Source organism: Setaria viridis, chromosome 7 (genome assembly GCF_005286985.2).
Source record: "Setaria viridis chromosome 7, Setaria_viridis_v4.0, whole genome shotgun sequence".
Classification (NCBI taxonomy): Eukaryota; Viridiplantae; Streptophyta; class Magnoliopsida; order Poales; family Poaceae; genus Setaria; species Setaria viridis.
This window is the reverse complement of record NC_048269.2, coordinates 34,922,941-34,941,954: the sequence shown is the minus strand read 5'-3', so window position 1 is coordinate 34,941,954 and position 19,014 is coordinate 34,922,941. Positions and strand designations below refer to the sequence as shown.

General features: G+C 44.3%; 4 protein-coding genes across 6 annotated transcripts; 2 read left to right on the top strand and 2 right to left on the bottom strand.

The window, feature by feature from the left end:
- Positions 1–2,149: 2,149 nt before the first annotated feature.
- Positions 2,150–3,162, bottom strand: LOC117862384 (uncharacterized). The gene is made up of 2 exons (XM_034745842.2): positions 2,587–3,162; positions 2,150–2,431 (listed from the first exon to the last, which is right to left on the bottom strand). Exons 1-2 carry the CDS (start codon positions 3,122–3,124, stop codon positions 2,253–2,255), a joined length of 717 nt encoding a protein of 238 aa, XP_034601733.1. The 5' UTR covers positions 3,125–3,162; the 3' UTR covers positions 2,150–2,252.
- A 2,990-nt stretch (positions 3,163–6,152) lies between these two features.
- On the top strand, positions 6,153–10,162 carry LOC117864117 (ACT domain-containing protein ACR12). Its single transcript, XM_034748130.2, has 10 exons — positions 6,153–6,393; positions 6,853–6,904; positions 7,267–7,380; positions 7,511–7,605; positions 8,134–8,212; positions 8,322–8,381; positions 8,591–8,646; positions 9,333–9,438; positions 9,511–9,579; positions 9,691–10,162. Exons 1-10 carry the CDS (start codon positions 6,251–6,253, stop codon positions 9,751–9,753), a joined length of 837 nt encoding a protein of 278 aa, XP_034604021.1. The 5' UTR covers positions 6,153–6,250; the 3' UTR covers positions 9,754–10,162.
- An 854-nt stretch (positions 10,163–11,016) lies between these two features.
- Positions 11,017–17,348, top strand: LOC117864114 (uncharacterized). Of its 3 annotated transcripts, XR_004642342.2 has the most exons (3): positions 11,019–13,520; positions 13,629–14,157; positions 14,712–17,348. XR_004642342.2 is itself a non-coding variant. In XM_034748128.2 (2 exons), exon 1 carries the CDS (start codon positions 11,323–11,325, stop codon positions 13,483–13,485), a length of 2,163 nt encoding a protein of 720 aa, XP_034604019.1. In that variant the 5' UTR covers positions 11,017–11,322; the 3' UTR covers positions 13,486–13,530; positions 13,629–14,366. The 3 variants fall into 3 exon arrangements, 2 of the variants coding, with proteins under 2 accessions (XP_034604019.1, XP_034604018.1); XM_034748128.2 differs by lacking the exon at positions 14,712–17,348 and having other exon boundaries at positions 11,017–13,530; positions 13,629–14,366; XM_034748127.2 differs by lacking the exon at positions 14,712–17,348 and having other exon boundaries at positions 13,629–14,366.
- On the bottom strand, positions 15,280–17,024 carry LOC117864116 (uncharacterized). Its single transcript, XM_034748129.2, has 4 exons — positions 16,626–17,024; positions 16,324–16,535; positions 15,971–16,238; positions 15,280–15,731 (listed from the first exon to the last, which is right to left on the bottom strand). Exons 1-4 carry the CDS (start codon positions 17,007–17,009, stop codon positions 15,423–15,425), a joined length of 1,173 nt encoding a protein of 390 aa, XP_034604020.1. The 5' UTR covers positions 17,010–17,024; the 3' UTR covers positions 15,280–15,422.
- Positions 17,349–19,014: the final 1,666 nt, after the last annotated feature.

Below are 19,014 nucleotides of genomic sequence, written 5' to 3'. Positions count from 1 at the left end.
ACGTACTTCTGAAGTTGTGCTATATGTGTTGACGGTTAAAAATCAAAACAATACGTATCCATGGCCCTGTCATGGATCTATAGTGATTGGTTTTACATATACTTATGTCATTCTGCACAGTTGTCTTTAGCATGCAGCTGGAAACAGTCTTGTTGGTGCATGCTCCGTATATCGAAAGGCTGAAAACAGTAAGCTCTGCTGCAAGCTACTGCAGCTCATTTCTGGGTGTACAAGTGACTAGGAGAGACCAAACCAAACAGTAAGCTGAAGTATTGAACTGCAGAGCTATAAGTATCCTCGCTGCGGAAATTCTTCAAGAACAATCAGCGCAGTCACAGTTGTTGCAGAATCGGCAAAACAGATCAGCAAGCGATGATGTTCTCCTCCTCCAAGATCGAATCGGCAGAGATATTTTGCTGTGTAGGTGAGCATTGCAGAACATTCATGCAACTGTATGTATTTGTATGGATGTGCCTATCGCATCAGCCACTATCCATATCAAATGCACGCGGACGCGGTTTCCTAATGCGGACGGAGCTCTTAGGCATGCCGTATTTGGAAGCTTCAAGTGGAAGGAATGACCAAATCCTCATGTCATGCGTGCAGAATCCTCATGTTTCAGCTCCGACCATGTTGCTTAAAGCTGTACACAACAGCAGTTCTAGTCATAGAAACTACTAATAATTAATCTAATTGAATCCGACCAACACCACTTTGCTCTACAATTAATAGTGGCTAAACGAGATACTTCGAATAATCATGAACGAGGTTTCAACTATGCTGTACCAATTAGTATGGATCCAAAACTGCTTATTTTTGTGATTTATGAAATTGCGATTCTGCTAGCTAGTAGCTCGGCTCATGCATCACCTAATCCCCAACCATAAACATTCTCCATTTTTGTGCCATTATGATGTTCATAACCTCATCTAACATCATTTTGACTTTTCCGTGGCCTGGCCATAGACCTCTCTGTTCTTATTTGCTGGTTTTTCTCCCTCTCTCTAGCTTAATGAAATGGAAGAGATCCTCCCTTTATCTTCAAAAGAGAAAAATGTGTACATTTATGACTAGAATGTGTTTCCCTTTATTTCAAATCAGTGACATCCATGGTCAAAGACTTATTACAAGTCTAAATGTGATGGATGGTGTGGCGTCGTTGAGTAGAAAGCCAGTTGCTGCAAGAGATAATCTTGAAGCTAAATAGCAACATTTACTTTCAATAACCCATAGGATTATTGTGCTGTCCTCGGTATGAAACTAACTGTAATTCTCCTAACACTTGAAAAATTAAAGTGCTTCTACCCATATCAATCAATCCACATGTGTTTCAACTGTGGAACAAAAGAAGGGCATGCAATAAAGAAAAATAAAATAGAGGGACATGTTGGGGCCAACCGAAGAGAGCAGTCAGTTCCAATGTGATAAGAGTGCCTGGGATTCCTGTGGCTTCATGACAAAAGTTATCAAGTGAAGACAAGACCCTAGACCTCCCCCCCCCCTCTCTCTCTCAGACTATAAGAAGCTGAAACTATTATAGGTCTTGTTTAGTTCCCAATTTGGGAGTGGCAAAATTGGCATTTTGCCATAAATGCGCAACTGTAGCGTTTCGTTTGTATTTATGAATTATTGTCCAAATATTGACTAATTAGGCTCAAAAGATTCGTCTCGCAAAGTACAACAAAACTGTGCAATTAGTTTTTGATTTCATCTACATTTAGTACTCCATGCATGTACCGCAAGTTTGATGTGATGGGGAATCTTCTTTTTGCATAGTGTCAAAGTTGGGAGTTTGGAGGGAACTAAACATGGCCATAGTGTCATGTCAACAAGAAGCTGCGTGTGAGCAAGAGCAACTCAGAACACAAAGGATACTAAATGTCCCATCACAATCAATTGGCAAGATGGGTGAAAAAATACATCCCAAACCAGGATATAAAATTCAAGTGATCTTTAAAGCTAGAAATACAAAGACCATTACTTCCAAAATAATAAGGTTATGCCATGCATGACAATCCAAGGCATCAATATGCTGTGACTAGAAGGGGTGATTCACAAAGGAGTCCTATGCCACATATAACTAGCAAGCGCTTGTAACTCAGAGTTAACACCTGAAGAGTTGTCTTGTACAAATGATTGCAATGTGCAGTGAATTATATGAAATCAAGAATGTTGCATACTTACCCAGGACTAAACAAATACCCCGTTTCATGATGTTTCGAACATGCTTTAACATCACAAATCAAGTGCAACTAATTTCCTTTTTTCTGAGAAACTCGATGTTTGGACCACTCTTCCAAGGTCTTCCAGTGAAGAGCATTCATTTTTATCTTTCGTCTTTCACGGATGATATTCTCAACATCTTTCGAGGTTTCAGCGACGCCCAGCGCTACCAGAATTGCACAAACAACACAAGCACTTCTTCCATGACCTATTGTATCAATCACGAAAGAAAAACATAGTAGTTAATATAGTTCTTATTACTAGGAAATACAATTATGGACACAATAAGAACACCAAGGTGCAATCATGAAATTAATTTTCTGCATAAGTTGAGTATATAGCAAGAGACAAATTACTACTAACCAAATGCACAATGGACATAAACTGGTTTCCCCTCAGATCTCTTTTGACAAGCCCAACATGCAGCATGTTCAATTTGGTACGGTGTTGGAGCTCTTGTATCCCAAGTTGCAAGACAAAGATACTCGTCTGCTGGAACAAAGGAACTTCTTGGCAGCTCACAAGTGCAATCTATGACAGATGGACTTCCAGGGGGCAAATGTTTCAAGAGAAATGGCCATCCTCCCAGATATAGGCCTTCCACAATCTTGTCATATACAGATTCCTTCCTCATGTATCTCTTAACCATTGCATATGCCCGAGCAAGCATCAAGAAAGGACCAAATAGTACAATTGACCAGAGAGGAAATCTTCCTACTGAGTTCTTCCCCAGGATCCAAGGTAGATTGATGGCATTATGTGATGCAATCGTTACAGCAAAAGCAACACAACCGGTGAATAGGAAAGGAAGCATAATAATCCTCATGCCCATCTTGCACAAACTAACAGATGTGACAAGAAAAGCTGTTGCGGCGATGCCGGTCACCTTGGATATCCCCATTGTTATATTTGACAACTAGGACCACTTCAGCATTATCAAGGCCGAGTCTGCATCAAAGTTTCCATCAGCAGATCGTTTTTAGCAGAGCAGTGAAATTAGACTTCCATGAAGGAAAACACTTGCACGATGCGGTATAGAGAATTATGTCTATTAATTTCAGATAGCAGCATGTGTTAAGCATGCCACTAGGTCATTCGACATTGATGGAATCTAAATACAAACATCTCAAATGAAATATGAATTAAAAATTCCTAAAAGTTTAGGATCTAGTATCACTGTACTAGCATAACTCAGAGTCTCAGAGCCAGAAAATAACAAATACCACAAACTCGACTGGCCTAGACATTGAAATTAAGCAAATTCACTCATTGACCAATGCAGCCAATCAATAATTCTGATGAGGGGGAAATATGGAATTAACAAGCATGCGCGTTTGGTTATTTGAAATGCCATCTGTCTCAGTTTCAGAGCATGTGGCTCAGAGAAATTCCACCATTGAAGCCTATAGCAAAACGGGCAACTAGATCCTAACTAGATCGAAGCATTGGGCCAAGATGCATCCGATCCAAAGCTTAGAAATACAAAAGATCAAGAAATACTCGCAACACTAATACACTATTCATGAGATGTATTATTTTTTTAGCTCTTTTACGGTGCACAATACTACCTGTGGTAGTATAAAGTATATGCTAATTTTTGGTATGGGTAGAATTGTAATTAGCACGATACCGCCACCGCCGCCACCAGCGCTCGGCCGCCGCCTCCGGCACGCCGTGCCGCCACAAAATCGACTACGACGGCCTCAGCAGCCTCAATCGTAAGCTTCCATTTTGTCGGCACGTGCTCTGGATCTTGATTCTTGATTGATCATATCCATCGCCCTGTAATTGTAACCTCCCAGCTGCATTTCATCGCAGGTACGAGGTGCTGCATCTCTACACGCTGCTGCCGGCGGTGTACCGGCGGACGTACAAGCCGATGGAGCTCGGCGGCGTCAGGTACCCGGCGGGCGTGCTGCTGGTGCTGTGCGTCCACCACGACAGGGACGTGTGGGGGCCAGACGCGGACGACTTCAGGCCGGAGAGGTTCGCGGAGGGAGTTGCTGGGGCGTCCCGGCGGCTACACAACTCTCTCAGCTCATTCAAAGTCCGCCAGTCGCCGCCGCCATCGCCGCGTGCGAGAGGTGGATTGGAAATGAAGAGACGAGAATATATATTTCCAAATGTACATCTACTAATGTATACTACTTATACTACAGCTTAAAATTTTAATAGTATATAATTAATCTTAACCGTCGGATACTTACATACGAGTCGAGTCCTTTTCGAACAGTAGTATCCTTACTTATATCGCTTTGATCTGAACGAAGTACCACGGGAGCAGCTGTGCAGGATTACGGATTACCTCGGCAGGCAGGCAGGTAGGAAGCGAGGCGTGGGGTGGTGCCGGTGAGGACCGCGTCTGGGGAGGGAGAGCCGGAGGAGATGGCCGTGCCCAGTGGCACCCTCCATTTCCTCCCGGCATCGTCGGGAATTTATTACCACACTGACCAGGTGGGCCGTCGAAAGCACATATAGTCAGTTGTGTTGACGGAACCCAACGGGCTGACAGCCGCGGATTGCGCACCGATCTGCCTCGGCCCATCTGTTATCCCGCCCGCTCGACTGAACAAAAAGGTGGGCTGTAAGGGTCCGGTGAGCCCATAACATTTACATTCGAACAGTTTTTTCTTTCCAGGATGCAGTGTGTTTTGGTTTAACTTAAAAGCCTCCCGCACGCATTCGTGTCATCTTCACGTAGACGTAATACCGCAGATTTATTATTTGCACATAACTTGGAGAAGTTTTCAAGGGCCCTACGTCTTAGATGACTCTGTTCGTCAAGTCGAGGAAAAAGAAAAGAGTGGTGGCCGACGCCTTGCACGACAGTAATTGGGTTAGAGACCTCGACAGTAATTAGGTTAGATGATAGGCTTCACAGTGGAGCACCTTGCGGAGTTCGTTACACTCTGGAACCTCCTAAGAAACAGCAAGCTGCAACCATCACAGGAAGACCGCATCACCCGAAAACTCACAGCGCACGGTGAGTTCACAACATTGTCAGCATATAAAGCTCAATTTATTGGCTGCTCTTCCGCACTCAGGATTGCTGCTATATGGAAAGCATGGGCGCCGCTAAAATGCAATTTTTTTGCTTGGCTGATCTTGCAAAACCGTGTATGGTCGTCAGACAGATTAGCGCGAAGAGGGTGGCCTCACAGCACATCCCGTCCCCTCTGCAGGATGACAATGGAGACGGCACATCACCTCCTTGCAAAATGCCGCTACTCCAAACGGGTATGGAATATGATGGCTACTTGGGTGGGCCAGCCTAGTTTCATCCAGAAGAATGGCTGCAGAGCAGAACCACCCTAGAATGGTGGCCTCACATCACCACCACTGCCGATACCGTAGAAGGCGATACGCACCTTAGTCCTACTGGTTTTTAAATCCGGATCATATGGAAGGAGAGGAACGCCGGAGTGTTCAACCATCTCAACCATCGCGAAGCTCCAACCACCTCCACTTTCACGCTAACCAAGGATGAGGCATCCTCCTGGATTGTGGCAGGAGCCCAGAGTTTAGCGGCGCTGCTAGCGTGAGATTAGTACCATGCCATTTGCGTTTTTGATTTTCGGCCGTCCCTCAGCATGTTACTCCTCTTCTCTACCAATGCAATAGGCACTACCTCGTGCCGGTTCGTTAAAAAAATCACTTAATAATAAAAAAATACGATAATTCCATATCCGTTGAGGGCACCCAAGTCCAAAACAAAAGGGCGTCGATGACGTGCAACGCAATAGCAGGTGAGCGAGAAGACGTCTGCAAATTGCATTTGGCTCCAGCAGAAAAACAAACCATGGGCCATCAATAATGCAAGGGGCGGCGGATCCAAGTGGCACGTAAAAAAAGCGCACGTCACGCTCGGCCGCTTCGCTTCTAGGCTAGTAGACCGGTAGGCGACAGGCAGCCCACCCGCTCGCCCTTCCCCAGCTGCCACCGCCAGGGCGAGACGACGACGCCACCAACCCCACTCCAGTGAGGCGCAGCGCAGCGCAGAGTGGCGCGCGTGACTCCGCTGCAGGCCATGGCCGTCGCCGCCTCCCACCACGGCCTCGTCGCCGTCGCCCCCGCCGCATCCTCCGCCGCTGCGCCCCCCCGCCCGCAGAGGCGAAGGTTCCTCCGCTTCCACGCCGCCTCCCCTGCTGCTCCGCTCGCGACCGCACGGAGGTGAGCGACCGATGCGATCTCCGGGCAACCGGTTCTCTTCGTGCTTGTTCCCGTCGTCGGCAGGCGGACGCAGTTCCCTTTTGTTTGTTATTATGCGGAGGAATAGAGGATCCCATGCTAGAGAAAATATGGCTTCACGGGGCTGATTCTATTTGGGATCATGGTGCGACAGTTTCATTGGATTGGTTGGTTCGTGATTTCCTAGATTGCTTTAGAACCGCGCCTATGCCAAGTTGGGTTGTACAATTGGTCAATGGGGTCTATTGATTGATTGGTTCCCAAGGAAAAAACTACGCACATCCTCTTTTGTACTTTGATCTGTTTCCATTCTGTACATGTATCCATTTGTATGCTCTACAGTTCCTTAATTCTCTGAATGGATCTTTCATGTGCAGTTCTTCCTCGCCCAACCCTATATCTATATGTGCTAATATTTTTTCTCTGCTATCATGTCACCAGAATATGTTGCCAATCTATCAACTCAGCTAATGTGTTGGGGGCTTCTTCACCGGTATGTTCACATAACTTTTACTCTGTACATGCACAATATTTTGGAACAAAACGTATCTTTATATGGTGGAACTGGAACTTTTAGCATGCCCTTGCAGTTTTCATTATATATATTTGCCTGTCTCTCGACCTACCTGCATCAAGAACTGTTTGCATCCTAATGTCTGCATATAAACTGCTAATCTGCTTAACTACTCTGGTATACTCAACTGATTTAACTTTGCCTTTAGGAAGTGCAGTTTTCTTGTTCCTCTTCCGTTTATTTTTCATACTAACTGATGTCATGACACTGCTTTTGGACTTACTCGATATGCCGCTGATTGATGCCTTTTGTGTGAATTATTGGGAAACGTTTTATCCCAGGCATCTGATGAGGCGGTCCCAGTTCCAGTTGTCATGATAGATCAAGATTCAGACCGTGATGCGACCATTGTGCAGTTGAGTTTTGGAGACCGCTTGGGGGCACTACTTGACACGGTATAAATTTCTTATACACCTCTAATGCTTTTTCTTTAGGTTGGTGCTACTCAAATAGGAGTACATGTTTTTGCGATTTCTAAATTGTTGTATCTGTCAATTATTTTGCCCTGGTATTCACTGTTTGCAGATGAAGGCACTCAAGGACCTTGGCCTTGATGTCACGAAAGGAACTGTGGCAACTGACTCAGCTGCCACACAAACAAAGTTCCACATCATGCGATTGTGGGTGCTTGCCACTTTCTGTTTACTGTATTTTTGTATACAGAATCTATTTGTCTGTGTCTATGTATAGAAAACTAAAGAGCACTCACTGTCCATGCACTTGTATAACCGCACTCACCTTTTTGAATTCTTCGATTTGTTTAAGTGCACAATGTCAGCAGTCAGCACATCTATGCTTGTGCCTGTATTCATCTTCATGTGATCAGTTTCCTTGACTATACTCTGTCCCTGTACACTCATTTGATTGTTGAAATAAAGTTTCACTATTTTTCAGCTAGCCTAGTGCCTTATGAACTCATATAATCCTGGTACAGATGCTATGGAGCATCTCATCAATCATAGGGAACATTGATAATCTTTCTCGAAATCCCTTGTTCAATCTTAGGTGGAGAAAACAGGATAGCACCCTAAGGACCTTATGATCAAGAATCCATATAAATTCTATACCGCATCTCATTAATCATAAGAGAAATTTACTTGTATTGTTTCCTACTGTAATATCTTTCCCTCCCTTTTGCATGTATCTAGTGGGCGCAAAGTTGAGGACCCTGACATGTTAGAGAGGATACGGCTAACCGTCATCAACAACCTTCTGAAATATCATCCTGTATGTTTCAGATTCTTGTGTTTTGACTCTTCTTTATCACTACTTCACATATTTTTTTATTATTTCATTGAGTGCAACTAACACAGTAGTCATGTCAATTGGTGCATAGGAATCAAGTGAGAAGTTAGCAATGGGTGAATTTTTTGGGATAAAACCTCCTGAGAAGAAGGCAAGTATAGTGCATGTTCTCATCCTGCAATTTCAGATGCTATACTGTACCATGCTGTTTGGGTATAGACATCTTTTCAGCTACAGTATGTTAATTTTCTTAATTTTATGAAATGGAAAAATGTAAGCGTCAAATTTATGCTGTTATGCTATGGTTTGTGTTTTGATGCTTTCATCCTGAACTTACTTCTTTAATATTTGAACTGGCAGGTTGACATTGATATTGCAACTCATGTGGTTGTTGAAGATGATGGACCAAAACGAAGGTTTGATTCTGCCAGCTCCTAGTGATGTTGTACTGTTTACTGAGCATGATCCAAAGAACGTACGATCACTTCTAGAAGAATTGTTACTTTGCATGTTTGATGATATGTTGGCATGGCCACATGTATAGTTTTATCCTAGCTTAAGTCTTTATACATTTGAAAATTCAAATATTGATGCCAAGTGAGATTGCCCAAATCTTTGTTGTACGAGATGCACTAGCTGTTGGAGTATGGAAAGGCATAAGCAACAGATTCTTAGGTTTAAGCCACGCTGACTCTTGGAAAGAGCTATGCATCACTTCTCACACAAGCCAAGAAATGAGTAAACTGGATCGGGTTAGAGAACATCAGTATGATGGACAGGCCACGAACGTGATAGGCATAGACAATGCAACTCTAGGCTAGGCTGTTTGATTTTCTTTTTCTTTTTTTGTCTACATCCTGTAATCTGTATCACTCTGGAGTCAGAATCCTATTTTCCCTATATTTTTGTTTTTGCATGAGAACCTGCTCTGCCTACCTATTGGTTCTCTTTTCCTGTTTGAACTTTGGTACATCGCAACCTACTGTAAAAGTATAAACGCATATTTGCCCCTCCGCAAGAATCACTTCCCATAGAAACAAAATTTGAATCCACTATGCATTTCTTTTTTGTATCCTTATTGGTTTTTATTGAACATGCACAGCATGCTTTACATAGAGACAGCTGATCGGCCTGGCCTACTTCTGGAAATAATCAAGATCATTGCTGACACCAACATTGATGTGGAATCAGCTGAGATTGATACTGAAGTATGATATATTCCATCTTCTAGCCCTTCTATTTGCTAATGCCATCAGAGCTCATATCTGATACTTATCCAGGGTTTGGTTGCCAAGGACAAGTTCCACGTGAGTTACAGAGGTGCGAAACTAAACAGCTCCTTATCTCAGGTATTGTCATGTCTTAGCTGGATACTTCATTGGCCATTTAAGCAACAATCATCTCTTAACATGGTTTATTTTTGCTTGTGACTTGGCACTCCTTAACTTGCATTTGTATAGGTGCTGATCAATTGTCTGCGCTATTACCTCCGAAGGCCTGAGACGGATGAAGACAGCTATTGATTGTTGTGTTGTCCAGCATTCCAAGGGCTTCAAATCAGAAGCTACGGAACTCTGCCTTGAGTTCCTTTTCTGTGAGGCCTTGTGCATGAAATTTCCTTTGTAACGAACAAAATATGGCTCATCTGTTTCCAAAATGCATCCATTGTATACTTAGAAGATGGCATCGACATTGGGTATCAAATGAGTTTGATATCTTGTAGTCGGACAGCTTGGAGCTTCAAGCTTCAGGCTTCAATAGCCTTTTTAGCCCATTTGATCCCGGATGTAAGGGGTCACATTGGAAGGTCTTTACATGTTGGGTGTTGTCTGTAAGTTGGCACAATCTATTTGCATGTAACTCGGCTATGATGTCTTCTGTGATGAAATAAAAAGGCACTGCCGAATTACCAGGACCAGCTTGGTCCTACCAGATGTACTTATTGTTACCGATTTGCTGTCGTAACTGAAGGAGTTGCATTTATAGATTTATAATGGAACTTTTGCAGCATTAAAGAAATCGAGATAAGAATGAATTGTGGGTTCTTCAGTTGTGCATCTCTCAAGTCAGGGTTGGCGGCACGCCAGAAATTTGATTTGTTGTCGATTGGAAAGGGACTCCCTCCGTCCCAAATTACCGAATTACTATTCATTTTGTCTTTTATAGATACATACCTGAATTACTATTCATTGTCATTTTGTCTTTTATAGATACGTACCTGAATTACTATTCATTGTGTCTTTTACAAATACATATAGATATTGAGCATCTAGACTCCCTCCGTCCTGAATTACTATTCATTTTATCTTTTATAGACACATACCCAAATTAATATTCATTATATCTTTTATAGATACATATAGATATTGAGTATCTAGAAAAGGTCAAAACGAATGGTAATTTGGGATGGAGGGAACGGATGAAAATGCAAAATGCTATTGAAACCTCAATTTTCCTCCTCAATGGTTTTGTAGTTTCATCGCAGTGCCACATATTTGATCTCCAATTTTGGTTCGTTGTATTTTACGCATCTTGTCCGAACCCTAGATTCGTACAGAAGACGAAGTATTTGAATTTGCACTCGGAATCTGAGACACCAGAGTTAGATTTGGACAGGGGCCTGGGGCCCAGAATCCAGATGTTCAGCTGGGCTTACCAGTTTTTTCTTGTGTGAAGTTCCTGCACAAATCTGGATGCAAAATAGACGGTGCAGATCGCTCGTGCTCTGTACTGGCGCGGCGGCGCCAGGGCCAGAGCGTTCTGTGGTGAACGTGGCCTTTCTTTCCTCCGATCCCTCTCCCCTAGTCGAGCCCGCGGCTCTTTCTCTCTTGCCAGCCGCCGCCGCCGCCGCCAGGCTCCAACGCCGTCAACGCCGGCTCCTGTGCCGCTTCCCGGCCATCTGAGTCCAGTTCCCCCGTCCGCGCGCTCTCAACTCCAGGTCGGGGGCCGCCGCCTGGGGCGCGCGCCCTCGACCCCATACGGCCGCTGGAATCTGGTGGATGCGCCGCAGCCATTGCCGCAGGTCCCTTCTCGCCGCCGCCGCGCCGTCATTCATGGCGAGGCGTCGCCGGGTAGGACCAGAACCTTAATCCATGCTATTCAACATCCCGTACTGCAAATCACAAGCTCCTGCAGCCGCCGTCGCAGCTATCTCCAGCATCCGCTTCTCCTCCTCGCCGGCTTTGATTCCGCCGCCGTCCCAGCCGCTGATTTCACCTCCGCCGGCGCTTCCCGAGGAGAACCCATTCGCCGCACTACTCGCCTCTGATCCCCCACCGCCGGAGCCCCTCCGCCTGGTGCTCGCCACGGGCGACGTTCACTCCGCGCTCCGCGGCCTCCCGGGCCTCGCGCGCCAGCTGTTCCGGTGGGCGGAGGACACCCCGCGCGGCTTCCCGCGCACCGCCTCCGCATTCGCCGCCGTCCTCGTCCCGCTCGCTCAATCCAACCACATCCGGGCTGCCTACCCCGTCTCCCTCCGCGCACTGCACCTCGGCCTCCTCCTCCCCCTCGTGTCCCTTCTCCTATCCACCCACCTCTCTCCCGCCCCAAAATCCCTGTTGAGCCTCCTCTTACGCCTGTCCACCAAGTTCTCCCCAGAATGCGAAGGTCGCGACGCTGCGCCCACCACCTGTTCGACGCTGTGCCTGTCCACCTTCCGTGAGATGGCGCATCACAGAGTGGCCCCTGACGTCAAAGACTGCAACCGCGTGCTCCGTGTGCTCCGTGATGCGGCCATGTGGGATGACATTTGCGCGGTGTATGCAGAGATGCTCCAGCTTGGGATTGAGCCGAGCATTGTCACGTACAACACTTTGCTGGATTCTTTCTTGAAGGAGGGAAGGGAGGACAAGGCTGCCATGGTGCTGAAGGAGATGCAGAAACGGGGGACTGGTTGCTTGCCAAACAATGTCACATACAATGTGGTGATTTCTTGGCTGACCAGGAAAGGTGACCTGGGGGATGCAGTGGAGCTGGTTGACTGGATGCGGCTGTCCAAGAAAGCGTCATCCTTCACTTACAACCCACTGATCACTGGGTTGTTTGCGAGGGGTTTTCTTAAGAAGGCTGAAGCTTTGCAGTTGGTGATGGAGAATGAAGGTATCATGCCGACAGTTGTGACATACAATGCAATGATTCACGGGCTGCTTCAAAGTGGGCAGATGGAGGCTGCACAATTGAAGTTTGTGGAGATGAGGGCGATGGGCTTGCTTCCAGATGTGATCACGTACAATTCTTTGCTAAACGGGTATTGTAAGGCAGGCAATTTGAAGGAGGTTCTTTGGTTGCTTGGCGATTTGAGGCGTGCAGGGTTAGCACCAACAATTTTGACATATAACATTCTGATAGATGGTTATTGTAGAATAGGTGATTTAGATGAAGCTAGGAGATTGAAAGAGGAAATGGTAGAGCAGGACTGTTTGCCCGATGTTTGTACATATACAACTCTCATGAATGGTTCACATAAGGTGAGGAACCCTGCTATGGCAAGAGAGTTCTTTGATGAGATGCTGAGCAAAGGTTTGCAGCCAGATTGCTTTGCCTATAATACAAGGATTCGCGCAGAGCTTGCCCTAGGGGATGCTTCCAACGCTTTCCAGTTGAGGGAGGCGATGATGTTGGAAGGAATATCTTCTAATACAGTCACATACAATATTCTTATTGATGGATTGTGCAAGACTGGAAACCTGAAAGATGCTGAAGATCTGCGGATGAAGATGGTCCGTGATGGTTTAAAGCCTGACTGTATCACATACACCTGCTTGATTCATGCGCACTGTGAAAGAGGACTCCTAAGAGAAGCAAGAAAATATTTTAATATGATGGACTCATATCATCTACCACCCACAGCTGTGACCTACACTGTTCTTATTCATGCATATTGTAGAAAAGGAAACCTTTATTCAGCATATGGTTGGTTTCGAAAGATGTTGGAAAAAGGAGTTGAACCTAATGAAATAACATATAATGTCCTTATACATGCGCTATGCAGGATGGGCCGAACTCAATTGGCTTATCATCATTTTTATGAGATGCTGGAAAGGGGATTGGCACCAAACAAATACACATATACCTTGTTGATAGATGGAAACTGCAAAGAAGGCAGCTGGGAAGATGCGATGAGATTGTATTTTGAAATGCATCAGAACGGCATACATCCAGATTATTGCACACATAAGGCCTTGTTTAAGGGATTTGATGAAAGTCACATGCACCATGCAATTGAGTATTTGGAGAACGTTGTTTTGGGTGAATAGGTTGATCTCAGTGAAAGATTATCCTTGCATTTCAGGTGTGTCCGTGTAAGAAGTTTCTCCTGTATGCATATTTCTCTTCCTCAGTTGTTTCTTATCTAGCTATTTGCTCATTTAATTAAGCATATTTTGTTTTTTGTGTTCAGCCCAAAGATGATAGATGGAGTTTATGGGCAATTCCTTTCAAAAGGGAAACAAAAGGAGAGTTTGAAACAATGTTCTCTGAGTTAAGCTGCTGGGTGCTTTCTAAACAAATAGTTAAGCACAAGCAGGCCTTCCTCTTGCTGCTCAGATGATGAATGGAGTTTGGAGTCAATTCCATTCGAAAGAAGAAAAAGCAAGACTTAGGTACCATGTCCTCTGAGTTAAGCAGCTGGATGCTTCCCAAATGAATAGTTGAGTACAAACAGTTCTTCCACTTGCTGCGTTAACCTTGCCAGAATTCTTTTCTTGGCAAGTTGGCATTATACTCATGGAGATGTGTTTTCTAATGGAAACTGGGTGGAATATGGTCTGTTTTCTAAAGGCCTCTCATCATACGATTCTGTCCCATTTGTTATTTGCTTTTGACAAGGTGTGCTGGAACCGACTGGTGTTGATCAACTATCTAAAATAGTAAATGGCTGCAGGCCTTTGCGACTGAGCTTCCTTCAATTACATATAGGATTTCTCTTGGTAAGAATATACCAAGAATTTTTTGTAATGAATAATTCCTGTATGACCATCAATTTGTCATAGGCATAAGTCACAGTATATTGATCTGTCAGATATGTAATCATTCTTTGGGTCTTTTAGTGAGAAATTATCTCTTTCTAAAGATCTGTCCCAACTGTTATTGACATGAACAATTTTTTGACAAAAAGGCTCTTTAATTTGTTAGCCCACGTCAGAGTGTTATCATTTCTGATCTCCAAATTTCGCGAGAGATTGAATCTGTGGTGCAAACTTGCATTAAGTTTTGAATTCATGTACTTGATTCTACTTGGTTAGTGATTTACCAAAAGAATATGGTTTTGATTGTACTTAACCGTATGCAAATGAGTTTTGGCAAACATGCAATATCACGTTATGCTTGTACTCATGTGACAGCTTCAATTATACTAATGCCAAGCATAGTCAGGTATGCTACTGTCTAATGCTGTTACAATAGTTTGATTTATCATAATCAGTAGTGAGCTTTATTTTTTTTCTTTCTATGGTGATTATTGATATTTCATTTTCATTGATAGATTAACTGTTGAAATGAGGAATGCACGCCAATACAATCTATTCATCTTATCAACTTTTCAGACTGTATCTTCTAAGGAAAAGGTGAGAATGCTCGTGCTCAAGCTTTTCATGGTCTTATCTAGATCATGACTGCAGATTTGTTAGTTTCCCTTTTGATTGCCTCTTGGTGTTAAATGTGTAAGGTGTTTTTTTTTCTTTTTGCTGTTTCTATGACTATTTAACAGCCAAGGTATAGTACTACCTCTTGTCTGACTCACTTGTCATTTAGGTCGCCAATAGTCTTCAGGGCACACCACTGAGCACTGATCAATGATCATTGCTTTTCTTTAGCATATGCTATATAAAACCAGTAAATTTTGAATGACATTGATGCAATTTTGATGATGACTCCATTGTTGTTTTCATGTAGCAAAACTGAATACCGTTGTATATAGTTAGTAATCATAAAGAATTTGACTATTTGACCGCACACTTTCTAGGATGACATCAATTTTGGACCAAAGGTAATAACGTAGTACCATGGTCTAACATGCTGTTGTAATTACTTGATAATATGCTGGAGAACAATAGCTTAAAGTGACAGTATAGCACATTGTGAATTAGACCAGTCCTGACATTGTAGGAATACAAATTTGTGAAGAAAAAAAATTGAACTGAATAGCAGCTGGCCGTCTTGATGTTGTTCTCAAAATTTGAAAATGGGTCTACTGTCACGCAGCTGAGGGCTCTTCTCCTACCAAGAGCGCCTTGAGAATTCGGTCAGTCCATCCATCTACCAGCATGAACATATGTCCACCTTCTGGGACTTCATGGTACTTGATCCATGGAAGTTTCTTGGAAATGTATCTCTGCAGCTCAACAAGCACCAACCTGTCTTCGTATCCTTGCCAGATGTGTACAGAACCCTCATTTTGAGGAAATGGGTTGGTACTATTCATTGGATCAAAATCCCAACTTCCAAAAGCGACAAGTAAATCACGGTGGATTGATTCATAAGTGCCTTGTTGCCTTGATTTATTCTGAAAAATGAAGTAGCAAATCAGTGTATGTTGAGAAATCTTAAAAAAGGGCAGGTTATTTTTATTACACTGCTTTAGGCCAATTTTGAATACAAATGTTTCTTTTGATATTCTTTATTCCTGCCATTTTCATGCATATAGTCTCTATGCCATGAACACACAGGAAATAAGTCCTGCTCTGTGAAGAAGTATTTTATGTGGTGCATTTTTTTTCTTATATATCTGAGGCTGTGGTTTACCTCGATGGTTCTTGGCATTGCCATCATCTTCTGAAGAACCTCCATATCATGCTTGCTAAATATTTCAGGGTTGTGCATGGCAGCTGCCGAAGAAGGGAGCCACTTCTGGGTCATCCACAGGTAGAGCAAGGAAGGTACGTTGTGTGCAATCCACAGGGTCCTCTGCTCTGGCACTACCAGTTTCTTGAAGGCTTGCCTGGATAGTTCAGCTGGGAAAGAAGGCCACCAGTAGTTGATAACTGGAACAACTAGCGCAGCACCTGCGAGCCTGCACGCACACAGCATATGGAGCTTTACATATCTGAAGAGGTTTGTATTTCACTAAAATCTATGTGGTTGGGGACTATGTTTGCCTGTGGGGTATATACTGGAGGCATCCCCAAACAGAGTATCCTCCCATCGAGGCCCCCAAGACGTAGAACTTCTGCCCAAGCTCCAGCTGGTCAGCGAGCTCCTCGATATCCAGTGCCTCGCTCTTTACATCCCGCTTGGGATTTGGGTCACTTTCCCCATACCCAGCTCTATCAAAAGCAAGGAAGTAAATTCCCAGTTCTTCAACAAGCTCCTGAATTGACAAAGATAGAAGCCAGTGGGCATAATACGAAGAAATAAAAGAGAGATTTCGCTTGTAGCCATGTTGTGTTGTCTGCTATACCTTGGAAACAGGCAGGGGGATGTCCTTGGTGCTATCAAATGCATGTACTGTGATGATCTTGTACCTGGCCTTGTCTTTCTGTATTCCATCTTCCCTGTATGCAAGGTACCTTCCGTCCCTGAGCTTGATCCTCGGAGATGTCAGAGGAGGGCCACCTGGGAAGCCACACAGTTTTGTGGGAGGTGGCCGGAGAATCGCCTGGAATGCCCAGCCGAGGAGCACAATTGGCAGAACAAAGACTAATTTAGGAGCCATTTTCTCCAGATCTGGTGCTTTCAGGTGAGAGGAGACAAATGTGAAGATAGCTTTGAGTGGCAAGGCACACTTGCAATGTCGGTTGTGCTTTATTCCGTCGGTGGCCTTTTTGCAACAGATGGACCCCATCAGGGAATCAGGCCTGACAATCACTGCTTTTATTTATTTGTTTTGCATCTTCTGCTTTAGCTTGCTGCTGTAGACATATGACTATTTTATCCTCATGGTCTACGTTGATCCAGATCTATGTTCCTATTTTGCAATGTAAATTTGAATATAGTCACTTCACTGTGACAACTTACATGAGCACAAGATGTTCAGTGCAAAGATGGTTGGTAGTTAAGGTTCTTCTGCAAGTCACAACTTTCTGTTCAGACTTCAAGATGTTACTCTTGGGGGAAATGATGTTTCCCCCCTATTGTTCTTTCCACTACATATGTTAATGAGTATGATCGTCTTTGGGATTAACTTTTTCTCATATATTGGCTCTTGTCTGTCAGGTTTTGCTCCTGTGTTGCTGCTGCTTTGCGTGCCCTATGTATCACTGCTGTGAATAAGAGATAAGATTTGCGATGCTGTTGCAGTACACAGTCCTAGTCATCTCCGAGCTGCTGGTGCCTAGCTGAATGCCAGAAGATCAGGCAGACAGGAGAAGGTGCCTAGCTCAGTGGATTATCCAGAGGCGTGCTCATGGTATAAGGTGGCCATCAGAGCTGCAAAATATACGATCTCTGCTCCATGACCGCGTTTCGTTCGGTTTCTTCGCTTGCAATGCAAGTGGGTACTGGAAAGAAAATCTGCAATCTTACCAACCAAGAATGGTGTACTGAAAGTATTGAGCCTCCAAAGTAGAGAGGGACTAGCGTAGTTGGCACACAATCCTACTAGTCTCCTAGATGCCGATGAGGCTCCAGAAACTAGTGGCCATTTTGGGTGCACATTGATATTTGATAGCGAGACCACGCTGACCTGAGCACATGACCTCCCCGCCCGGACATTGATATTTGTTGGCATCACGCGAATGGATCCCAGATCACAGCCCAGCTCTGCGGATTTCAGTACAGGATCACGGATTGGACTGGTCGCCCTGGAGGCAGGGGATCCAGCTCGTTGTCATGGGCTCTGGTACAGCCCAAAAACACAGCATTATTAACCAAATCTCCTACTGCTTGTTTGGTTTCTCACGCAGGAAAAAAAAAGGAAAACAAGTGAATTAAAAAGGAAATGGTCTTGAGAATCAACTTTCCGCGCTGCCACAGTAAGTCAGTAACACTGTAATGTGTACACAAGTTCAACCACATCCACACAACCAGGATAAGCATTCAGCAGCTGTAAAAGGCTGATTATAGCTTACAACTGCAAACTTCTGGGCTCCATGGTCCATGCAAATGCAACGTCTCTCGGCATTCAACACCGAGAGATTGTCTGAAGAAATATGGAAACTTGCACAGCGTGTTCGGCTGGCTGCTGCTGCTCGACTGCTGGTGCAGCAGCAGGCAGAGCCTCCTACGATGATATCTGGAGTAGCTGTTCAGCTGGCTGCTGCCGAGCGGCGGCGGCCAGCTGCAAAGCAGCTAGCCGAACACGAAGTTTTTCCTACCAAAATCCTGCAGCTTGCCACCACGTGGGATAAAAGTTTAATATATTCAACTCTCATGGCATAGATCGCCCAAACCACGAACCAAATCCTCATGGAACTCCCTCAGCGTCAACCAGCACAATCACAATTTGAGAGTTATCTTGTATGCTTGGGTACTGACTCGTAAGCAATCAAGGGGAGACACATTGATCCTTGGAGATTCGTTGGAGCATGGACTCTTCCCGCCAAAGTCTTCATGTCATGATCTGAATATCTGACCGCCTCCACGGATTGGCCCACAATGATCCTCCCGTCAAGTCCATTCAGGTTGGCTACTTACCACTCTGCGTGTTCAGGGACAAAGGCTCAGTGGATGGCTCCTTTTTCACATAGGTGTTGGATAACAGCTTATTGACAACAACCAAGAAACATCATCATCTGCATGGAGGTGAAATATGGTTATTATTGCCCCCAGAGATGTATAAATGGAACTTGTTAATGAGGCTGAACATTGGTAAAGCAGCCTTTGTCTTTTCTAATTGTTTTAGTACATGC

Bases quoted from the DNA above. Each gene is read 5' to 3' on its own strand.
- LOC117862384 (XM_034745842.2), bottom strand. From the start codon at position 3,124: ATGGGGATATCCAAGGTGACCGGCATCGCCGCAACAGCTTTTCTTGTC. The intron at 2,432-2,586 runs GTTAGTAGTAAT...TTGATACAATAG, and splicing joins TTATGTCCATTGTGCATTTG to GTCATGGAAGAAGTGCTTGT.
- LOC117864117 (XM_034748130.2), top strand. From the start codon at position 6,251: ATGGCCGTCGCCGCCTCCCACCACGGCCTCGTCGCCGTCGCCCCCGCC. The intron at 8,382-8,590 runs GCAAGTATAGTG...TTGAACTGGCAG, and splicing joins TAAAACCTCCTGAGAAGAAG to GTTGACATTGATATTGCAAC. The intron at 9,439-9,510 runs GTATGATATATT...ATACTTATCCAG, and splicing joins CAGCTGAGATTGATACTGAA to GGTTTGGTTGCCAAGGACAA.
- LOC117864114 (XM_034748128.2), top strand. From the start codon at position 11,323: ATGCTATTCAACATCCCGTACTGCAAATCACAAGCTCCTGCAGCCGCC.
- LOC117864116 (XM_034748129.2), bottom strand. From the start codon at position 17,009: ATGGGGTCCATCTGTTGCAAAAAGGCCACCGACGGAATAAAGCACAAC. The intron at 16,239-16,323 runs GCAAACATAGTC...GTGTGCGTGCAG, and splicing joins CTCCAGTATATACCCCACAG to GCTCGCAGGTGCTGCGCTAG. The intron at 15,732-15,970 runs GTAAACCACAGC...TTCATTTTTCAG, and splicing joins CAATGCCAAGAACCATCGAG to AATAAATCAAGGCAACAAGG.